At 40.3% G+C, this 19,943-nt stretch overlaps 2 protein-coding genes across 2 annotated transcripts; both read left to right on the top strand.

Annotated features, from left to right (window-relative positions):
• Positions 1-799: 799 nt before the first annotated feature.
• LOC134671120 (bolA-like protein 3) lies at positions 800-2,424 on the top strand. Its single transcript, XM_063528895.1, has 3 exons — positions 800-1,010; positions 1,086-1,250; positions 1,542-2,424. Exons 1-3 carry the CDS (start codon positions 963-965, stop codon positions 1,677-1,679), a joined length of 351 nt encoding a protein of 116 aa, XP_063384965.1. The 5' UTR covers positions 800-962; the 3' UTR covers positions 1,680-2,424.
• Positions 2,425-2,924: 500 nt separating this feature from the next.
• On the top strand, positions 2,925-19,573 carry LOC134671436 (eukaryotic translation initiation factor 3 subunit F). The gene is made up of 6 exons (XM_063529294.1): positions 2,925-3,073; positions 3,313-3,459; positions 4,724-4,947; positions 6,105-6,230; positions 18,592-18,744; positions 19,359-19,573. The coding sequence occupies exons 1-6, from the start codon at positions 2,965-2,967 to the stop codon at positions 19,431-19,433; spliced, it is 834 nt and encodes a 277-aa protein (XP_063385364.1). The 5' UTR covers positions 2,925-2,964; the 3' UTR covers positions 19,434-19,573.
• The last annotated feature ends 370 nt before the right edge of the window (positions 19,574-19,943 follow it).

Below are 19,943 nucleotides of genomic sequence, written 5' to 3'. Positions count from 1 at the left end.
CCTACTCTGTCTGTTCTCTTTCACGGCGCAGCAACTAGTATCATTTCTCTCTCCTTGCTCTTTTAAAAATGCCGTTTGTCAAAAAAGGACAACCATACTGTTAACAAGATGGACTTCAAATCCAAGTGGCCCCTTTTTAGGCGACCCAGGTTGTGCATGTGTGCGTAAAAACGTATATGTGTGTTCTTTTAGGGATGTGAAAAGTCGATTTTAATCATGTTATATATCGATAAACACTACACAGCGGAACGAAATAGCGATTCATTGAAGCTTCAATATCTTCGTTAAACATAAGCATAACTGAAATGCTAATGGATAATGAATATATTATGATGTAATAAAATATTTCAATTATTGCGGACCACCTATTTTAGTAGGTATTTATGTATTTTAATTAAATATCTGAACTTTCCCTTGGTTCTGTCCTGGGGCGTGACTATAAAATTGTGATCTGATAACCACAATAAATAATAAAAGCGTTTTTGTTCATTTTAGGTATAGTTAAACCTTTGAAGTAAAATTAAAATTGCAAGAAATGTCGATAGTTTATCGATATGACTTTATCGACATCGCTACAGCAAAGTGGGTCGCTTTGTTAATCGTACACTAAACAAAAAGTGGTCCCACTGACAGCTCGCTTGGAAGGCATCTGTATATATTCTTATATCTATGACGGTTACTAAAGTATAAAAGATGTGTCTATGGATTAATTCCATTATACGCACAATTCAAAGTGCGAGTTAATGGAAAAAGTGTTAATGTAACGCTAATATTCTGCTTACATCGGAACATACGAAATTGACAAACGAAGTGAGGTTATGTAAAATTTTTAAAATAAATTTGTCATAATAAAATACGTAAAAAGACCCAATAAAAATATTAAGTATTATAATGACGCATAACTAAACAAGGAGTGATTAGTTGATTACATTCAGTACAATTATAATTTCACACTATACAAAATGTTTCGTCAATTTTTAAGGGCTCTGGAACCAGTTAGAAATGGTTTGGTGAGTAGAAAATAGCCTTGCTTGTGCCTTGAACATAATGTATGTTTTATATCTCTATACTGTTTTTTTTATTAGTCCCGAAATGTAGTGGGCAACGGAGCCGGGGCTACCGGCAGCAAGTTTGAACAGAACTGCGTATCTAAGGAGCAACAGCTTACTGAAGCCCTGAAAAAATCGCTGCCAGGGACCACTTATGTAAGCGTAGAGGACATTTCAGGCGGCTGCGGGGCTATGTTTGAGGTACTATATTGTTAGAATAACAAAGTAAATAATTCACCAGGATAACTATGAAGTTGGGTATAGCTTATGAGCAGTTCCACTGTTGTAATATTCATGGTCTCGTTATTTAACTTTCTCTTAATACTGATACATAATAATCATTTATATGGTAAAGTTTCGGATGACCTAAGTGTTGTTTCAAAATCTTCCTGTCCGAGAGTTTCATATTTATCCTGTACTTATATGGCAATGTGCCATCATATGTAGCTAGGAAATATCAGTAAATTATTCTTGGATTTTATTTGATTTCAGATCAGTATAGAGGCTAAAGAATTTGCCGGACTGTCCCGAGTCAAGCAACACAGGCTTGTCACAGACTCCCTTAAAGAAGAAATCGCTGGGATGCATGGGATTCGCATTCATACCAACCCCACTCCGGAGAACAATTGATTTAACATGTTGAGTGCCGGCTAATGCTGGCCACCTCACAATTGATGAAATAATATGGATGCTAAGGATAATTTTCGCAAATCTTTAATTTATCAACTCTAAAATATAGATACCTAGATAAAAATAGGACAAGGAAACTGGAATAGCCATAAAAGTCTTATTTTTTGCTATTATAATGCCCATTCCAGCTTCTGCACTGATATCTATCTAGATTAAAAATATCAAATGAAATGAGTTTGCTTAAATTATCCGGAGATGCATCTACCATACTTACTGAAAGCTGTTTCAATGTTTATGAGTCCATTTGAAAGGATGTGTACCAAAAACGATAAATTAAGGAAAAAAAATGTAAATAGCAAAATCTTAAGATTTCTGTTGTATTAATTACTTTGTTGAAACTAATATTTGTTACATTATTTTGGTATTAATTAATAGTTATGTTAAATATACTGAATTAATTGTAAATGTAGAGAACAAAGTAATATAGTAACTATATTTATATGTGACGTTATCTATGAAAAGGGATCTTATTGTCGATGGCGCTTAAGCCATTATTAACGATGCTCCGAAATCAATACAAGGCCGCGCGAACTTGTGCGGCGTAAGCGCCATCGACAATAAGGTCCCTTTTCATAGATTGCCCCATATGTCGTTTGATTGTTAGTTTCTTACTGGTTTTACCAGATATGCTGTGCTTAGGTTTATGTAGTTATTTGACATTAAAAAATTTGGAGTAGGCAGAATATTTCATCACTTTCATTCGAATTTCTGAAACCTCTTAATTTTCCTGCATTTTAATTCGATTACTAGAGTCTGTGCGGAATGAGAAGAGTTGTGGAATGTATTGAGCCCCATACATTCCACGACTCTTCTCTTTCCGCACAGACTCTAGGTATGTAAGGGTGGTATTCCAACTATCCAATTTCTTTGTCCAATGTGTATTGATCTCACATTTTGCTTTCATGGGAGAATGACACACTGACATAGGACAAAAAATTGGACAGGTGGAATACCACCTTAAGAACGGACCAAAAAACCACTCCTCCACGCGAGCCGAGCCACGAGCCCCCCGCTTACACTCGCGTCTCGTGGCGCGGCTCGCGCGAGAATTATAACCGCTTTTTTTAGAATTTCATTTTATTTTCGTTTTTCAAAGAGCGAATGTTGCTCATGCTCATGCTTGAACATTCAAGTTTAAACGATGAAAAACGCTTCAGCATCTGTCAAATTACATGTGGGTTGTAGGAGGTGAAAAACGGCCTTAGTTCCTTTCAAACGAGCCAAAATGGCGCTTAATCTGGTTGTCAAGGTTCATCCCGTAGTATTATTTCAAATTGTGGATGCTTACGAGCGGCGAAATGCGGACTCGCACCGGGTTATCGGGACTTTATTGGGTAATCATTGTTTCCATCGGCCGATATGTCTTAAAGTGAAATTTTTGATGAGTTGTTGTCCCGACGTCATGCCTTCACTCTTGCGTGTTTTTACTGATCTCTTCATATTTCAAACAAAATTCGCATGAAAAGTGACTTCTATAGTGCATATATTGTGTTTTCAAAGGATTTCGAAATGGATACCTATTACATTTTGATAAAATCAATTGTATTTTTGAGGTTATGAATGTAATTTCTAGGAACTTGCGACAAGGGGGTGGTGGAAGTCACAAACTGCTTCTGCGTGCCTCACAAGGAGCACGCAGACCAGGTGGAGGCCGAGCTCAACTACGCCATGGATGTGTACGAGCTAAACAGGCGTGTGAATGCCACAGAGAACATTGTTGGTAAGTGCTTACTAAACAAAAACAATTGATGTCATGATTTATTTCCAGGCATAGTTATATGAATATTATAATGATTTATTTATTCATACTTTATTGCACAAAATACAAATAAAATATACAAGTGGTGGACTTAATGCCTAGTGACATTTTCTGCCAGTCAACCTTACGGCTAAACAGAATGGAATGGTGCCAGGAGAAAGGTAAGAAAAATTAATGGTATTTTCTGATATGAGAAGTGGGAAAAGAAGAATTTATTGTTTTGCCTAATAATTTAGCCATGGCTAATCCAATAGTTATCAGAAGTATTGGACTAAATTAGAAATAGGATATTGAGGGCTAGCATGTATAATAGCGGATGTTGCACACAAATCATGTCTCACGAATCCAAACTATCCCCTAATTTGCACCTGAAGTATCAGCAAACAGACACATCACTATTGTTTACCCCTTTTTCTAATGCTAAAAAACGAAGTACTTATCATGTGTACAGATGTAGTGCATAATTATTATCCATTGTATTTTCACAGCAACGTACGAACATGTTTTGCTATTTCAGTCAGTCTCGATACAAAAAAGTACTGAGGTTGACTGAAGTACCATGACAAATATGAACGTTTACGACAAATGATGGAAAACAATAATTGACTATATCTGTAAACAAAGTATCTATTTACCTCCATTGGCGTGAATGTGAGTGTATAGTCAAGGAATTTAATTTCTGACCCATTTTGTACCTTGTCACAGTCACAATCAATATGAAAGTCGCTAGAGATCTCATATTATTGTCACTGTGACAAGGTACAAAACAGGGATGTTGCAGACACAGATTTTTTGACATCCGCGGATGCGGATATTTAAAGCCTCACATCCGCGGATGCGGATGTCAAAATTTGGTACTTAAAAAACGTCAAATATTAAATTTTTTGCATTATTTATTTTAAAAAAAACGAAACGTTTAGTATTTGAGCAAGAATATAGGTGCGTTTTATTTCATAAACAGTAATTTGGCCGACTTTTCGGGATCTAGACGATTTCGTTATATATAATGACGAAATTACCTAGCACTTACGCCGCCGGCGCCGCCGCTAATACGTTCCTGTTACCGACTTGGTCGACATCCGCATCATGCGGATGCTCCGCATCGCTTATGCGGATGCGGATGTTGAAAATAATGTGGATGTTCCGCGGATGCGAATATCCGCAACATCCCTGGTGCAAAATAGGTCGGTAATTAAATTATTTCTAAATTAAACTTACATTGCAGGCTGGTGGGCTACCGGTAACGAAGTGACCAACCACTCATCTGTCATCCACGAATACTATTCCCGCGAGTGCCGCGAGCCCGTGCACGTGACGCTGGACACGTCGCTGCAGGGCGCGCGCATGGGGCTCCGCGCGTACGTGTGCGTGGCGCTCGGCGTGCCTCGCGGGAAGCAGGGCTGTATGTTCACGCCCATTGATGTCACGCTGACTAGTTACGAGCCTGAGGTATGTATCCATGGATAGTGTTTTTAGATAGCTGCAGTTTTGTCGCTGCAGGGCGCGCGCATGGGGCTCCGCGCGTACGTGTGCGTGGCGCTCGGCGTGCCTCGCGGGAAGCAGGGCTGCATGTTCACGCCCATTGATGTCACGCTGACTAGTTACGAACCTGAGGTATGTATCCATGGATAGTGTTTTTAGATAGCTGCAGTTTTGTCGCTGCAGGGCGCGCGCTTGGGGCTCCGCGCGTACGTGTGCGTGGCGCTCGGCGTGCCTCGCGGGAAGCAGGGCTGCATGTTCACGCCCATTGATGTCACGCTGACTAGTTACGAGCCTGAAGTACGTATTCATGGGCTACCGGTAACGAAGTGACCAACCACTCATCTGTGATCCACGAGTACTATTCCCGCGAGTGCCGCGAGCCCGTGCACGTGACGCTGGACACGTCGCTGCAGGGCGCGCGCATGCGGCTCCGCGCGTACGTGTGCGTGGCGCTCGGCGTGCCTCGTGGGAAGCAGGGCTGCATGTTCACGCCCATTGATGTCACACTGACTAGTTACGAGCCTGAGGTACATATTCATAGATAGGATGGTTGAACCTATAGTTGACGTACTAAAATGCGTACTAAAAATTTTCTATCTTTGTCACACTCATATGGTCAACCATTGGTCTTAACTGGTCAACTACTGCTGCATCCACCCTAGTGTTTTTAGATAGCTTCAGTTTTTCGAGCTCGGAACCGGTTTTTGCAAAAACTTCGAAACACAACCATATATTTCGAGTTATTTTATACTCCAAAAATGTAGGACACAGTTGTGGTTTTAGGTAACGACTTCATATTATTATATTGCCCAATTAGAAATTATATATAGTTATCAAATAATGAAAAAAAAACCGGTTTTGTTCCCATACAAAAATACCGGTCTCCGATCCGTGAGATAAGATTATTTTTGTGACCTTAAAAAATATTCCAAAGACAATAATTCGATAGAATCCTCTTTTCTCTCTCTTTAGCCTTTTTCTACCCTTCAGGTATAGGCCTCCTTCATTTTATGCCAGATTATTCGATAGAATTGTCTACCATTAACCAAGTCAATGCCATAATGCTTCATTGGCCACGCTGTTGTATTTGCTACAAATTACTAAATTTTCATGTATCTTTACAGATTGTCGGTCTACAACTGTGCCAGAAGACGATGGGTCCAGGCGGGCGCTCGCGGCAGGTGCAGCCCGCGCCCGACCTGGCGCTGGTCGCGGAGGCGGCCACCAAGCTGTCCTCACTGCTGGACCAGGTGTGTACAGGATAACGTTACTTAGGGCCCCCCCACATCTGGCGTCTTTCGAGCGTCGGCGTCTACAATTCTATGGCCGCTGCTCGACGCAACGTCGACGCAACTGCGCAGCGACGTCATTTTCCATAGCGCAGACCAGAAACCGACAGACGCTGTAACACGGCTGTTTTGAAAGGGGGTAAAATAAATGAATGGAAAGCTCCGGCTTGTCTAAAATGGAAACAGCCATGTTAACAAAATAAAATTAAATAAAATGAACTAAATGGAAACCTTGCTGTAGGAAAGCTAGGAGGAGAAACAATTAAACAAATTGATATCTAACAAACTTTATTATTATTATTATTTGTATCTCCTTTTTTGGAATCACGGGCCTGTAAATCCCGGTTTTTTTTATAGGCTTGCGTGGGGACACAGATCCAACACGTAGAGGCCCCTTGGAGAGTTTTTATGTCATGTAGAACGCCTGCTGGAACCCGTTCACAGGTGCAACAATAGACACCCATGAACCGGTCTCAGCAGGCATTGGGACTATTGTAGAAAAAGAGAACAGTATACCGGTCTATGGATTGAAGTTTGGGTGGACTATGAGACTGGGTTATTACAAAGACGTACGGACACCTGCCATAACAATGTTTACACAAGTTATCGAGGCAGGCGGTGACTTGCCGCTAACTAGATGGGCCCCTGAAACTGCCGTCGCGAAGACGTCCAGGAGCAACATCGGTGTGAGCGGCTCAGGGGTGTCGAGAGGTGTGCGCCGCTTTCTACCCAGTGGCTGTTAACAGCCACTGTGCCAACTCGCGTCTTATGCATCTTTCACTTCCACCCCTGGAGCATATAGCTCTAACGACTCCTCTCTGGACGGCCAATGAAGGCAAGCCAGAGCTGAGAGTCCTGCGGGTCCCCTTGGGGTCCACTCCGACCGACGAAGACACGCCGGAGACGGAGACCCTGACCGACTCTCGGGAGCACTCGGGTCCGTGGGGTCGTTACTCCCCAACAGCTCGCCACAAGCTGCCCTGCGGGCTTATTATTATTATTTGTATCTCCTTTGGATATCACGGGCCTATAATCCCGGTTTTTTGATAGGCTTGCGTGGGGACACAGATCCAACACGTAGAGGCCCCTTGGAGAGCTTTTATGTCATGTAGAACGCCTGCTGGAACCCGTTCACAGGTGCAACAATAGACACCCGTGAACCGGTCTCAGCAGGCATTGGGACTATAGAAAAAGAGAACAGTATACCGGTCTATGGATTGAAGTTTGGGTGGACTATGAGACTGGGCTATTGTAAAAGAGGTCCGGACACCTGCCATAACAATGTTAACACCGTCATCGAGGCAGGCGGTGACTCGCCGCTGACTAGATGGGCCCCTGAAACTGCCGTCGTAAAGACGACCAGGAGCAACATCGGTGTGAGCGGCTCAGGGGTGTCGAGAGGTGTGCGCCGCTTTCTACCCAGTGGCTGTTAATAGCCACTGTGCCAACTCGCGTCTTATGCATCTTTCACTTCCACCCCTGGAGCATATAGCTCTAACGACTCCTCTCTGGACGGCCAATGAAGGCAAGCCAGAGCTGAGAGTCCTGCGGGTCCCCTTGGGGTCCACTCTGACCGACGAAGACACGCCGGAGACGGAGACCCTGACCGACTCTCGGGAGCACTCGGGTCCGTGGGGTCGTTACTCCCCAACAGCTCGCCACAAGCTGCCCTGCGGAATATTATTATTATTATTATAGCCTTATATATTCCATATTCTTTTTAGTATGGCTTTGTATTTTTAGAACTATTTTTTTTTTAATTATTATTATTATTATTTTTTAATTTATTTATTTATTATTTTTTAATTTATTTATTTTTTTTTTTTTTTATTTTTTTTATTTGTTTATATGGATCCCTCTCTGGGTGAAGGCCTCCTCCAGTTTTTTCCAACTTTCTCTGTCTTCTCCTGTCTCCATCCAGTGTTTTCCGGCTATTTGGGTAATGTCTTCGGACCAGCGTTTCTTCGGCCTGCCGGGGGGACGTTTTCCGTGTGGTCCCTTCCATTTTGTGGTTTGTATGGTCCACCTTTTGTCTGTCATGCGAGCTACATGGCCAGCCCAGTTCCACTTAAGCTTGAGAGCATGGGTAAGAGCGTCGGTTACCTTGGTTTTTTCTCTGATTCTTGTGTGTCGTATTTTGTATATTTTCCGCCGCCCCATCATACTTCTCTCCATAGCTCTCTGCGTAGTTCTTATTTTTTCCTTCACTTTGTTGGTGTATACCCATGTTTGTGAACCATAGACTAGACATGGCAGGAGACAGGTGTCACTCACCACCTTTTTTAATGTCATGCTCCCTTCATAACTTCTTTCAGAGACCAGTACTTCTTCCAGGTTATAGTTGATCTTCTGATAACCTCTTCTTCGTTGCTGGTTTTCGAAAATGATACCTGTTTGCCTAAATATATATAGTTATTTACGTACTCTATTGTCTCGTTACCAATGATTATAGGCTTTTCATAACTGTTGGTCATCACTTTTGTTTTATTAGTGTTCATTTCAAGTCCTACTTTGCTGCTTTGTTCAGTTAGTGTTCTCATCATGGTTTCTAGGCTTGTGGCAGTTTCTGAAAATAGCACTATGTCGTCAGCGAATCTTAGGTGACTTAGGTGTTGATCGTTTATCCTTATTCCATTCTTTTCCCAACCAAGCTTCCGGAAGACTCCTTCTAGCACTGCGATGAAGAGCTTAGGTGAGAGTGGGTCACCTTGCCGCACACCCCGTTCTATTTTTATTGCTTGCCCTCTTCTGTCTAACTTTACTCTGCTGGTGTTGTTTTTATATATATTCTTTAGTATGTTGATATATTTTGTGTTAACCTGAGCTAGTTGTAGAGCTTCCCATATAGCGTTATGACTGATAGTGTCGAAAGCTTTGCTGTAATCTATGAAGCCTATATATAGTGGTTTGTTAAACTCTTTATACTTTTCAAGTACTTGCTCCAATGTATGTATATGATCAACAGTGCTGTATCCGGCGCGAAAGCCTGCTTGTTCTATGGCTTGGGCATTGTCGATGACTTGTGTTATTCGCTTGAGAATGATTGATGTAAAGAGTTTGTATGTACTCGCTAGAAGGCTAATTGGTCTGTAGTTCTCTATGTTTAGTGGATCTCCTTTCTTGTATATTAAAGTGATGTCCGAGTTTTCCCACTGTTTTGGTGTATCCCCTGTGTTTAGTATTAGGTTAAATAGCTTTGTTAGGTAGTTAATGAGAACTGGTGCTCCAATTTTGATGGCTTCATTGGGGATAGAATCTGGTCCTGGACTTTTCTCACTCTTTAGGTGTTTTAGTTGGTTGTATACTTCTTTTTCTTCTATTTTTAGTTCTTCACTAGTAAAAGTGTTTTCATAGTTTTGTTCTTCTAGATTATTCTGTTTCTTATATAAATTTTGGTAGAAGGATGTTGCTGAGTCTATTACATCGTCTCTTGATCTTGTTTCGGTATGCCCTTTTTTTAATTTGTTTATCCATGGTTTATGAGTATTCAGTTCTTTCAGTGCACGTTTAGTACTTCTATACTTTTCTAAATTTTTGGTTATTATGTTTTTTCTGTGGTTACTATAGTCTTTTTTGATTGACTTCCTGACTTCTTTGTATAATGCGCTGAGCTCATTCTTAGTTTGTCTATTTTTGTTCTTCATTAGAGTCAAATCTCTTCTTCTTTGTATTAAGTTCTTTGTGTGGTCACTGAATATTCTATTTTCCTTTCTTATTTTGGGATTTTCTTCTATTTTTAGACTGGTTTTAATGGCAGTTTCAAGCATGTTGTAGTAGGGTTGGACATATTTGGGTTCCATTTCATAATCTAAGTTAGTTTCTAAATTTCTCATATAAGTTTGTATTTATTTGTCTGTTTTTGGAGTTTTCACTGATGTTTGAAATTTTTTCCTGCTTAATTTCTGATTTGAAAGTTTGACTGTTGCTCTAACTGCTCTGTGGTCACTAGGGAATACAATGTTATTTAGCACTTCTATGTTAGTTATTTGTCTTGGTTTGTTGGAGAGGATGTGGTCGATTTCGTTCCTGGTTTTGGAGTCTGGAGATTCCCATGTCCATCTTTGGCTATCTTTTTTCTTGAAAAAGGTATTCATTAAGCACAGCTGGTGTTCGAAAGCATGTTCTATGAGTCTCTCACCTCTTCTATTCCGGTCTCCATAGCCATAGCGACCCATTATTGAGTTTTCGTCTTCTCTTGGTATCCCGATCTTTGCATTAAAATCTCCTATTACCAGAGTGATTCCTTTTGTCAATGTGTGGGCTCTTCTCATAGTCCGGGAGCCGGCTGCATGAAACAAACCTCATCAAAAAATAGAATATACCTACCCTGTAGAGGTACCTGACATTTAGTAGATTCCAACGCACTTGGTCGGCCTAGGCTTAACCTGGCAGATTTTGTACAAATGGCAAAAACGTTGGACAAAAATTCATCAAAAAAAACCTCATCGAAAAATAGAATGAAACTTGTATGGTAGGATACCTGACCTTGAGGACAGTAAAAAAAAAGTGGTCGGCCTCACCTTAGCCTGGCAGTTTTTGCAGTCCGACCAGATTTATTGGGTCACGTGAGAGCTACAATTTACCTCATCGAAAAATAGAATGAAACAAACGGATTATAATAGCTAAAATAAGCCTGTTGACGTATGTCTTGGTCGGCCTCACCTTAACCTGGCAGTTTTTGCAGTCCGACCAGATTTATAAAAAAATCATCCAAAAATTTTTATCGATAAATCGTATGAAACTTGTATGGTACGATAGCTGCCTTTGAGGACAGTAAAAAAAAATGGTCGGCCAAATCCTGTGTTTGCAGGTTCCTGTGTCCGACCAATTTTGTGGTACCACGTGAGAGCTACAATTTACCTCATCGAAAAATAGAATGAAACAAACGGATTATAATAGCTTAAATAAGCCTGTTGACGTATGTCTTGGTCGGCCTCACCTTAACCTGGCAGATTTTGCAGTACGGCCAAATTTATAAAAAAATCATCAAAAATTTTTTATCGAAAAATCGTGTGAAACTTGTATGGTACGATAGCTGCCTTTGAGGACAGTAATAAAAAAATGGTCGGCCAAATCCTGTGTTTGCAGGTTCCTGTGTCCGACCAATTTTGTGGTACAAAGTGAGAGCTACAATTTACCTCATCGAAAAATAGAATGAAACAAACGGATTATAATAGCTTAAATAAGCCTGTTGACGTATGTCTTGGTCGGCCTCACCTTAACCTGGCAGTTTTTGCAGTCCGACCAGATTTATAAAAAAATCATCAAAAAATTTTTATCGATAAATCGTATGAAACTTGTATGGTACGATAGCTGCCTTTGAGGACAGTAAAAAAAAATGGTCGGCCAAATCCTGTGTTGGCAGGTTCCTGTGTCCGACCAATTTGGTGGTACCACGTGAGAGCTACAATTTACCTCATCGAAAAATAGAATGAAACAAACGGATTATAATAGCTTAAATAAGCCTGTTGACGTATGTCTTGGTCGGCCTCACCTTAACCTGGCAGTTTTTGCAGTCCGACCAAATTTATGAAAAAATCATCAAAATTTTTTTTATCGAAAAATCGTATGAAACTTGTATGGTACGATAGCTGCCTTTGAGGACAGTAAAAAAAAAGTGGTCGGCCAAATCCTGTGTTGGCAGGTTCCTGTGTCCGACCAATTTTGTGGTACCACGTAAGAGCTACAATTTACCTCATCGAAAAATAGAATGAAACAAACGGATTATAATAGCTAAAATAAGCCTGTTGACGTATGTCTTGGTCGGCCTCACCTTAACCTGGCAGTTTTTGCAGTCCGACCAAATTTATAAAAAAATCATCAAATTTTTTTTATCGAAAAATCGTATGAAACTTGTATGGTACGATAGCTGCCTTTGAGGACAGTAAAAAAAAAAGTGGTCGGCCAAATCCTGTGTTGGCAGGTTCCTCTGTCCGACCAATTTTGTGGTACCACGTGAGAGCTACAATTTACCTCATCGAAAAATAGAATGAAACAAACGGATTATAATAGCTAAAATAAGCCTGTTGACGTATGTCTTGGTCGGCCTTACCTTAACCTGGCAGTTTTTGCAGTCCGACCAAATTTATGAAAAAATCATCAAAAAATTTATATCGAAAAATCGTATGAACTAGGGCTCGCGGTCGAATCCGTGTTTCGTTTACACGTTTCGAATACCCGTTTCCGAATAACACGTACACGGTTTTCTGGCCCGTTCCGCACGTGTAATTAAGATCCGTTTCCACGGATAAACGGGTATTCGAAGAAACGGATCTTATTTACCCGTGGCTCCGGACACGTCCTTGACGAGTAGCGAAGGAACGAACCGGCGTACTTAAGATAAGAGCTACAAATCAATAGACAAAATTTTTGCCGCTGCATATGTTACAATTTCTTGTGTAGACGTGTTCACCTTATTACACCGACATAAAGCTTATAATTGGCTGTGGCAGTTCTGATAATGGTTTGGGAACCTACTTGTTTTCGGCGATATCAGACAAAAGGGTATTGGAAAACAACACGTTCTAATGAATAGAACACCACCGGCCGGCATTTATTACCTGAACACTAGTGTGAAAGTGACCCAAATGAACATGAATGATTACCAATTTTGAGATCTATGTTAATGTATTTAACAATATAATCGCAAGTTAACCAAGGTAGCATGGGTTTTTAAGGTTCTCGCGTGAAATCCTGCGCTTCGAATGCCGCTTGTATGTACTTTTTTTTATCGTCGTTGGCAGATTTGCTGTTTTACAAATAACCACAAAGTAATTCATAATTATTCTCTAACTGTTATTTTTAACCGTTAGTATTTGTCTGCACATCTATTCTTCACGAAACCTTATTACTTAAACCATTATATGTATGTAAAATGTGTTTCTTTGATTGAAATATAATTATACTGATTTAAACTTTCACGATTATTAAACATTATCAAACTGCACAACGGGACTTAATCGCGTATTTAAGTTTTAAGATTTACCTCCGACGTTTCGAGGACGGCGTTGTCCCCGTGGTCTCGGAGAAGACTGGCTCAAGTTGACATCAACATCTTCTAGCCGCGCGAGTTTTTCGAACTACCCGCACTTGGTCTTGTTTATCAGTTTGAACGTTTTTCGCACTAGGGATGTCACTCTGTCGACACACAACATGACATGGAATCCAGTCATTAGTAAATGTAAGCGGAAACGAATATCGACAGTCGATAAATCGAATATCGTTAGTGTTGTGTGTCGACAGAGTGACATCCCTAGTGCGCAAAACGTTCAAACTGATAAACAAGACCAAGTGCGGGTAGTTCGAAAAACTCGCGCGGCTAGAAGATGTTGATGTCAACTTGAGCCAGTCTTCTCCGAGACCACGGGGACAACGCCGTCCTCGAAACGTCGGAGGTAAATCTTAAAACTTAAATACGCGATTAAGTCCCGTTGTGCAGTTTGATAATGAAATATAATTATGTAATGAAATTAGCTTACTAGCAATCGTAGTAAAAAAATGAAGGTTTTAAACCAGGGACGAGTAGGTTTAAAATTAAAAATAGTAGACAATCATATAGAATAGGGACACCTACTTTGATTCAATATATTGTATAGTTGGCTAAATATGTTATATCAAAACAGTTATAAATAATTTAAAAAAAAATCGTACGGCAAACGAGTTCATCTGAAGTCAACATTCAATATGAGACCTTGCATACCTAGACCTAGAGCATTGATTGGGTCAAACTGTTTCGGATCCGTTCGGGCCGGTTTTAAGTACCCGTGTACACGGAGATACTAAACGGAGATACGTATCTGAGAAACGTTTCTTGGATACGTATCCGGATCCCGGCGGTTCCGTGTAAACCGTGTTCTTAGCACCGCCGGTCTTAAGAACACGGGTATTCGTTTCGGCGTGTAACACGGATACCGGGAGCCCTATATGAAACTTGTATGGTACGATAGCTGCCTTTGAGGACAGTAAAAAAAAAATGGTCGGCCAAATCCTGTGTTGGCAGGTTCCTGTCTCCGACCAATTTTGTGGTACCACGTGAGAGTTACAATTTACCACATCGAAAAATAGAATGAAACAAACGGATTATAATAGCTAAAATAACCCTGTTGACGTATGGCTTGTTACGGGCGGCTTTCATAAATTCAATGTGGCAGTGTGCGGCAGAATCCACTTGCATCAAATTTGATGCAACACATTGTGACTGGACATTAAGAGATGAAATGTATAAGATCAAATGGTTTGAAGGACACATAACGCCTTTGCGAGTCGAAGAAATAACAATAAGATAATCACTTAATATATGTGAGGTTATCTTGTGTATTTTTATTTATTTATATTTATTGAGAAGTTCAACAGCGTTTACATTAAATAATATACAAAAAACATGAGAACTTATAGCATAGCCAATAACAGAACTTCCTGTAATTTATACATAATAAAAAATCATCTGTGGGTAGACTTGTAACTTGTGCTGTACAAGAATCGTAAATATAACTTAATTTGTAAGTCTTTAAGGTACAAGTAAAAAGAGAAAAAATTAATAATAACTGTAAACTGGAAAAAAAATCCTAAAATAGTAGGTATAGCTCTAATTTTGCGTAAACAATAAATAAAAAATAGTAAAATAAAAATAAATACAGTACCTACATAAACGAGCGAATCTATTAGTTTGTATGCATTTATTGGAATTTATGTGTTCGTGTGTGTGTGTGTGTGTGTGTGTGTGTATGTGTGTAAGTGGGTGTGATAGTGCGTGACTACCAGGAAAGTTGCTTTGCAATTTGTGATTTGAAAACACGTCTGGAGGAGAAGAAAGGGTCAATGTTTTGGAACGATTTATTATAGGTACGTGCGATTCTACTCAGAATGTAATAGAATAGAATTTAGGCCATAATTGGTACGATGACAGGGAATATGGAATAGTGTGGTGTGACGAGTTCGGCGCGTGGGAGCGCGGAGCCCTAACTGTGACAGCAATCCAACGCAGTCTAGATGCCCGTTGAGAACATCGTGGAGGAACATTTTACCATTTATTTAAATTTTGGAAGGATCACGTGCAGTTTTTCCTCTTATATTACAAGTGTTCGATTGAAAACTAAGCTTTGGTATACCTAGATCACCTGCACGTACAAGAAAGCGTTTCATATACGCCCGCCCATTAGATAGGTACACAAAGTCATGATGCGTATGGAATACAGCATCCGTGGTCCTATTCTAGCTGTCACGTGGTATCACAAATTTGGTCGGACTGCAAAAACTGCCAGGCTACGGTGAGGCCGACCAAGCCATACGTCAACAGGTTTATTTTAGGTATTATAATCCGTTAGTTTCATTCTATTTTTCGATGAGGTAAATTGTAGCTCTCACGTGGTACCACAAAATTAGTCGGACAGAGGAACCTGCCAACACAGGATTTGGCCGACCACTTTTTTTTTACTGTCCTTAAAGGCAGCTATCGTACCATACAAGTTTCATACGATTTTTCGATAAAAAATTTTTGATGATTTTTTTATAAATTTGGTCGGACTGCAAAAACTGCCAGGTTAAGGTGAGGCCGACCAAGACATACGTCGACAGGCTTATTTTAGCTATTATAATCCGTTTGTTTCATTCTATTTTTCGATGAGGTAAATTGTAGCTCTCACGTGACCCAATAAATCTGGTCGGACTGCAAAAACTGCCAGGCTAAGGTGAGGCCGACCACTTTTTTTTTACTGTCCTCAAGGTCAGGTATCCTACCATACAAGTTTCATACGATTTTTCGATAAAAAAATTTTGATGTTTTTTTTATAAATTTGGTCGGACTGCAAAAACTGCCAGGTTAAGGTGAGGCCGACCAAGACATACGTCAACAGGCTTATTTTAGCTATTATAATCCGTTTGTTTCATTCTATTTTTCGATGAGGTAAATTGTAGCTCTTACGTGGTACCACAAAATTGGTCGGACACAGGAACCTGCCAACACAGGATTTGGCCGACCACTTTTTTTTTTACTGTTCTCAAAGGCAGCTATCGTACCATACAAGTTTCATACGATTTTTCGATAAAAAATTTTTGATGATTTTTTTATAAATCTGGTCGGACTGCAAAAAGTGCCAGGTTAAGGTGAGGCCGACCAAGACATACGTCGACAGGCTTATTTTAGCTATTATAATCCGTTTGTTTCATTCTATTTTTCGATGAGGTAAATTGTAGCTCTCACGTGACCCAATAAATCTGGTCGGACTGCAAAAACTGCCAGGCTAAGGTGAGGCCGACCACTTTTTTTTTACTGTCCTCAAGGTCAGGTATCCTACCATACAAGTTTCATTCTATTTTTCGATGAGGTTTTTTTTGATGAATTTTTGTCCAACGTTTTTGCCATTTGTACAAAATCTGCCAGGTTAAGCCTAGGCCGACCAAGTGCGTTGGAATCTACTAAATGTCAGGTACCTCTACAGGGTAGGTATATTCTATTTTTTGATGAGGTTTGTTTCATGCAGCCGGCTCCCGGACTATCAAGTCACTGTAGAAAAGTTCTATTTCTTCCTCGCTTGAGCTGCCTGTAGGAGCATACGTTTGGATTATTGATATATTTGTACTATCAAACTACTATCAACAAACTTTATTAACCTAATATTATTATGTAAAAGCTCAGTGGCAAAGCTGGGTCGCTTCACAGGTTCAAGTTATGAAGGTTACACCAATTAATTAAATACTAAAAAAAACTAAATTTCGAAATACCTAAGTTTTATGCACCAGAACTTTCAAAACTCTAAATTTGGAAAAAACTATTTCTCTTAAATTACATTTTTAATTTGTAGCTGAGCGCAGATGCCTTACAGAAATTAAGGATGCATTGGACCAACCTCAAAACAGCTGCTGGAACTGGTGCAGCGGGGAGTGACCTCGCCTATCCCCGGGAAGCTGACTGCTAACCTGGTTGGAGCCGGCCAGTGCAGATGGCGTGGGCCAGATCCCACAGCATCATTTTAAAAGTTCAAAACATCTTCAAACTAAATTTCAAAAGAAATCGAAAACTCTTGAAACATCTAGAAACATCGAAAGCTTCTAGAAACATCCCGGCTCCTGCAAAGCGAGAAAAGGATATATTAGCCGATGCCCTTTATGGCCGCTAGAGAAGAAATGAAACAATTGGAAATTTAGCTCACCGCACTGGAAGCTGTTAGGACTTCTGGCGGAGCGCTCCCTTCCCTCGAGCAGGAGTCACCTCTGTAAAGAACCAAAACCTGATTAAGAACAAACCCACAACGTTTCGCGCCATTGTGGAATTGATCACAACTAAATTCCATTTATACTTACTCAGTGGAACACACCGAAGGACTCGAACTGCTTCCACCATCTTGACCACCATGTGGAATGTGTGGTCTTATCACAAAATAGGGCTCATGCGAGCGTGCGTCCCCGGAGGGGTCCACACATCAAAAAGTGCATGTCACCTCAGAATCCTCCTCATATGTTGAGAACAAAAGGCCAAAACAAAAGTAGGGTGCCAATACCTGAAGACACAAATCCTTCGAAAATTCTGAACTGATTTATCTAGAGAACTCTTTCTTGAGCCTAAGAAATATATTTTATCATTAAATCTAATAATGTTTCATTTCAGAGCCACTTTGTCAGTCTGTAATTTCTACGTTTTGTTTTACATCAAAATTATTTTTTATCTAAAAAAAGTCATACCTAAATCATACAAAGTTTTCCTGAAGTGACAACATAAATATCTCAAGTTTTAATTATTTTTACTTATATGACAACCCCGACAACAGATAAGCATCAAAAGGTGCATCTGAATGCAACAGATTATGCAAAGAAGTGCAATCAATCGAGTTAGTTTGGGATATTGTTAAAAACGTTGAAATAAGAAAAGGAATTCAACCCAAAAAATATTAATTTAAAATCTAAGAAAATGTCTACGTTACAACGCCGACGCTCGAAAGACGCTAGATGTGGGGGGGCCCTTATTCGTTATACTTTATGTGAAAATGTTGTAAGGGTAAGAAATGCAGAAAAATAATAGAAGAAAATGTATGGGTAATTGACGTAATTGTACAAGATGGTACAAGTTGGCTTGTGCAATTTAAAGTTCAGTTACTGTCTAGATTTGTATAAAAATTCTTTTATTTTAAGCTACGCTATTTCGGGGTTGATCCCATACCCATAGTAAAAGTTGCTCAATATAATACCAAAATGCAGTTATTTTTTTTCCTACCTTGTATATCATATCAGAAAAGAAGGTAACATCTTGCTCTCAACAGAAACTCACTGTGACGTCACAGAAATGTAACATGATGTGCTTCTTTAGTAATCCTATTCCCATATTGTCCAGGTGCTAGCGTATGTGGAGGACGTACTGGCCGGCAGGGCGGCGCCGCACAACGCCACGGGGCGCGCGCTGCTGCAGCTGGCGCAGGCCGTGCCCGGCCTCGCGCAGGACTCCTTCGCCGACGCCTTCGCTAACAGCGTCAAGGACCTACTCATGGTACGTCTAGAGCCACAGGCGAGACATCCTCCAGACTGAGCATAGTAGCGCCACAGAATAAATAATAGTGCTGCCGTACAGAAAGGAAACTTCCTACAAAACCGAAGTTTGACAGGGGTATTTAGGGTAGTCAAAATTCAAGTGATTATCTTATCTGTGGTCGACTGGTCGTGCATGCAAAAGGAGGTAAAGTGGTGCCAACACTAATAATTGCTCAGAGCAATGCTGGGCTATAACCACGAAAATCGAAGTTCGCAAATTGCGGGCATTTTTCTCTGTCACTCTAATTACGCCTTCATTGGAGTAAAAGAGAAAGATCCCGCAATTTGCGAATTTCGGCTTCGCGGTAGCCCCTCTGAGCCGAACGGGGCCGAGTTTGCCCTAAGTCAGGAGTGTGTCCCCACTGACGTTGCCAAAACGCCTGAATCACTTTTTAACCTTTTGAACGGCACAGACGGCAAATGACGTCAACGCAAAATCGTGACAAAGACGGCAAAAATTAAAAACTAACCCAAATTATGATTATCTTTGTTCGTATATCTCCTATGATTTTCATTTCACATAAATGCAATTTTTTGTTGACATTATTTTAAAATGAACTATTTCTTTTTCAGGTGGTGACCCTAGCCCAACTCATCAAAACCCAACTTCAACTCAACGAGAAGCTTACTCTCCTTACCTCACAGTAAAGTCTCAAATTATTTCTCGTCCCGTCTCTTGAAAATACATTCGCGATATAATATAAATATCCATACAAACGTGAAGTGTAATTGAAATAGCGAATAAATAACAATCATTTTATTCGTCAATAAATTGATTATTATAATAACATTTTGTTTGGTTTATCACAAATCTCAAACCTTACTCGATTATCACACTTGCGGATCCACATGCTCCTCCGGTGTGTGAACGAACCAGGCCGCGTAGCCAAGATGCCGATCGCTTACGCTCCGTAGCGATCGAAACGCAACTGTCACTGACGCACTAATATGGAAGAGTGATAGAGAGACACAAAGCGTTTCGTTGTCGAAGCGATAGCGATTGTAACCTTGGCTAGCCGGCCAGCGCTATGCAGGTATATAGCGATGTCCCAAGGGGTCGAGAAGCGCGGCCGCATGTCTTTGTAGTTAACATTGCTTTCAAAACATTAACACTTAAAACATCATTTTTGGTGGTGATTTTGGTATCGTCTTGGGTCG

This window comes from Cydia fagiglandana, chromosome 15 (genome assembly GCF_963556715.1).
Source record: "Cydia fagiglandana chromosome 15, ilCydFagi1.1, whole genome shotgun sequence".
Lineage (NCBI taxonomy): Eukaryota > Metazoa > Arthropoda > Insecta > Lepidoptera > Tortricidae > Cydia > Cydia fagiglandana.
The sequence above is the reverse complement of the archived record's forward strand: the minus strand, read 5'-3'. Positions and strand labels throughout refer to the sequence as shown.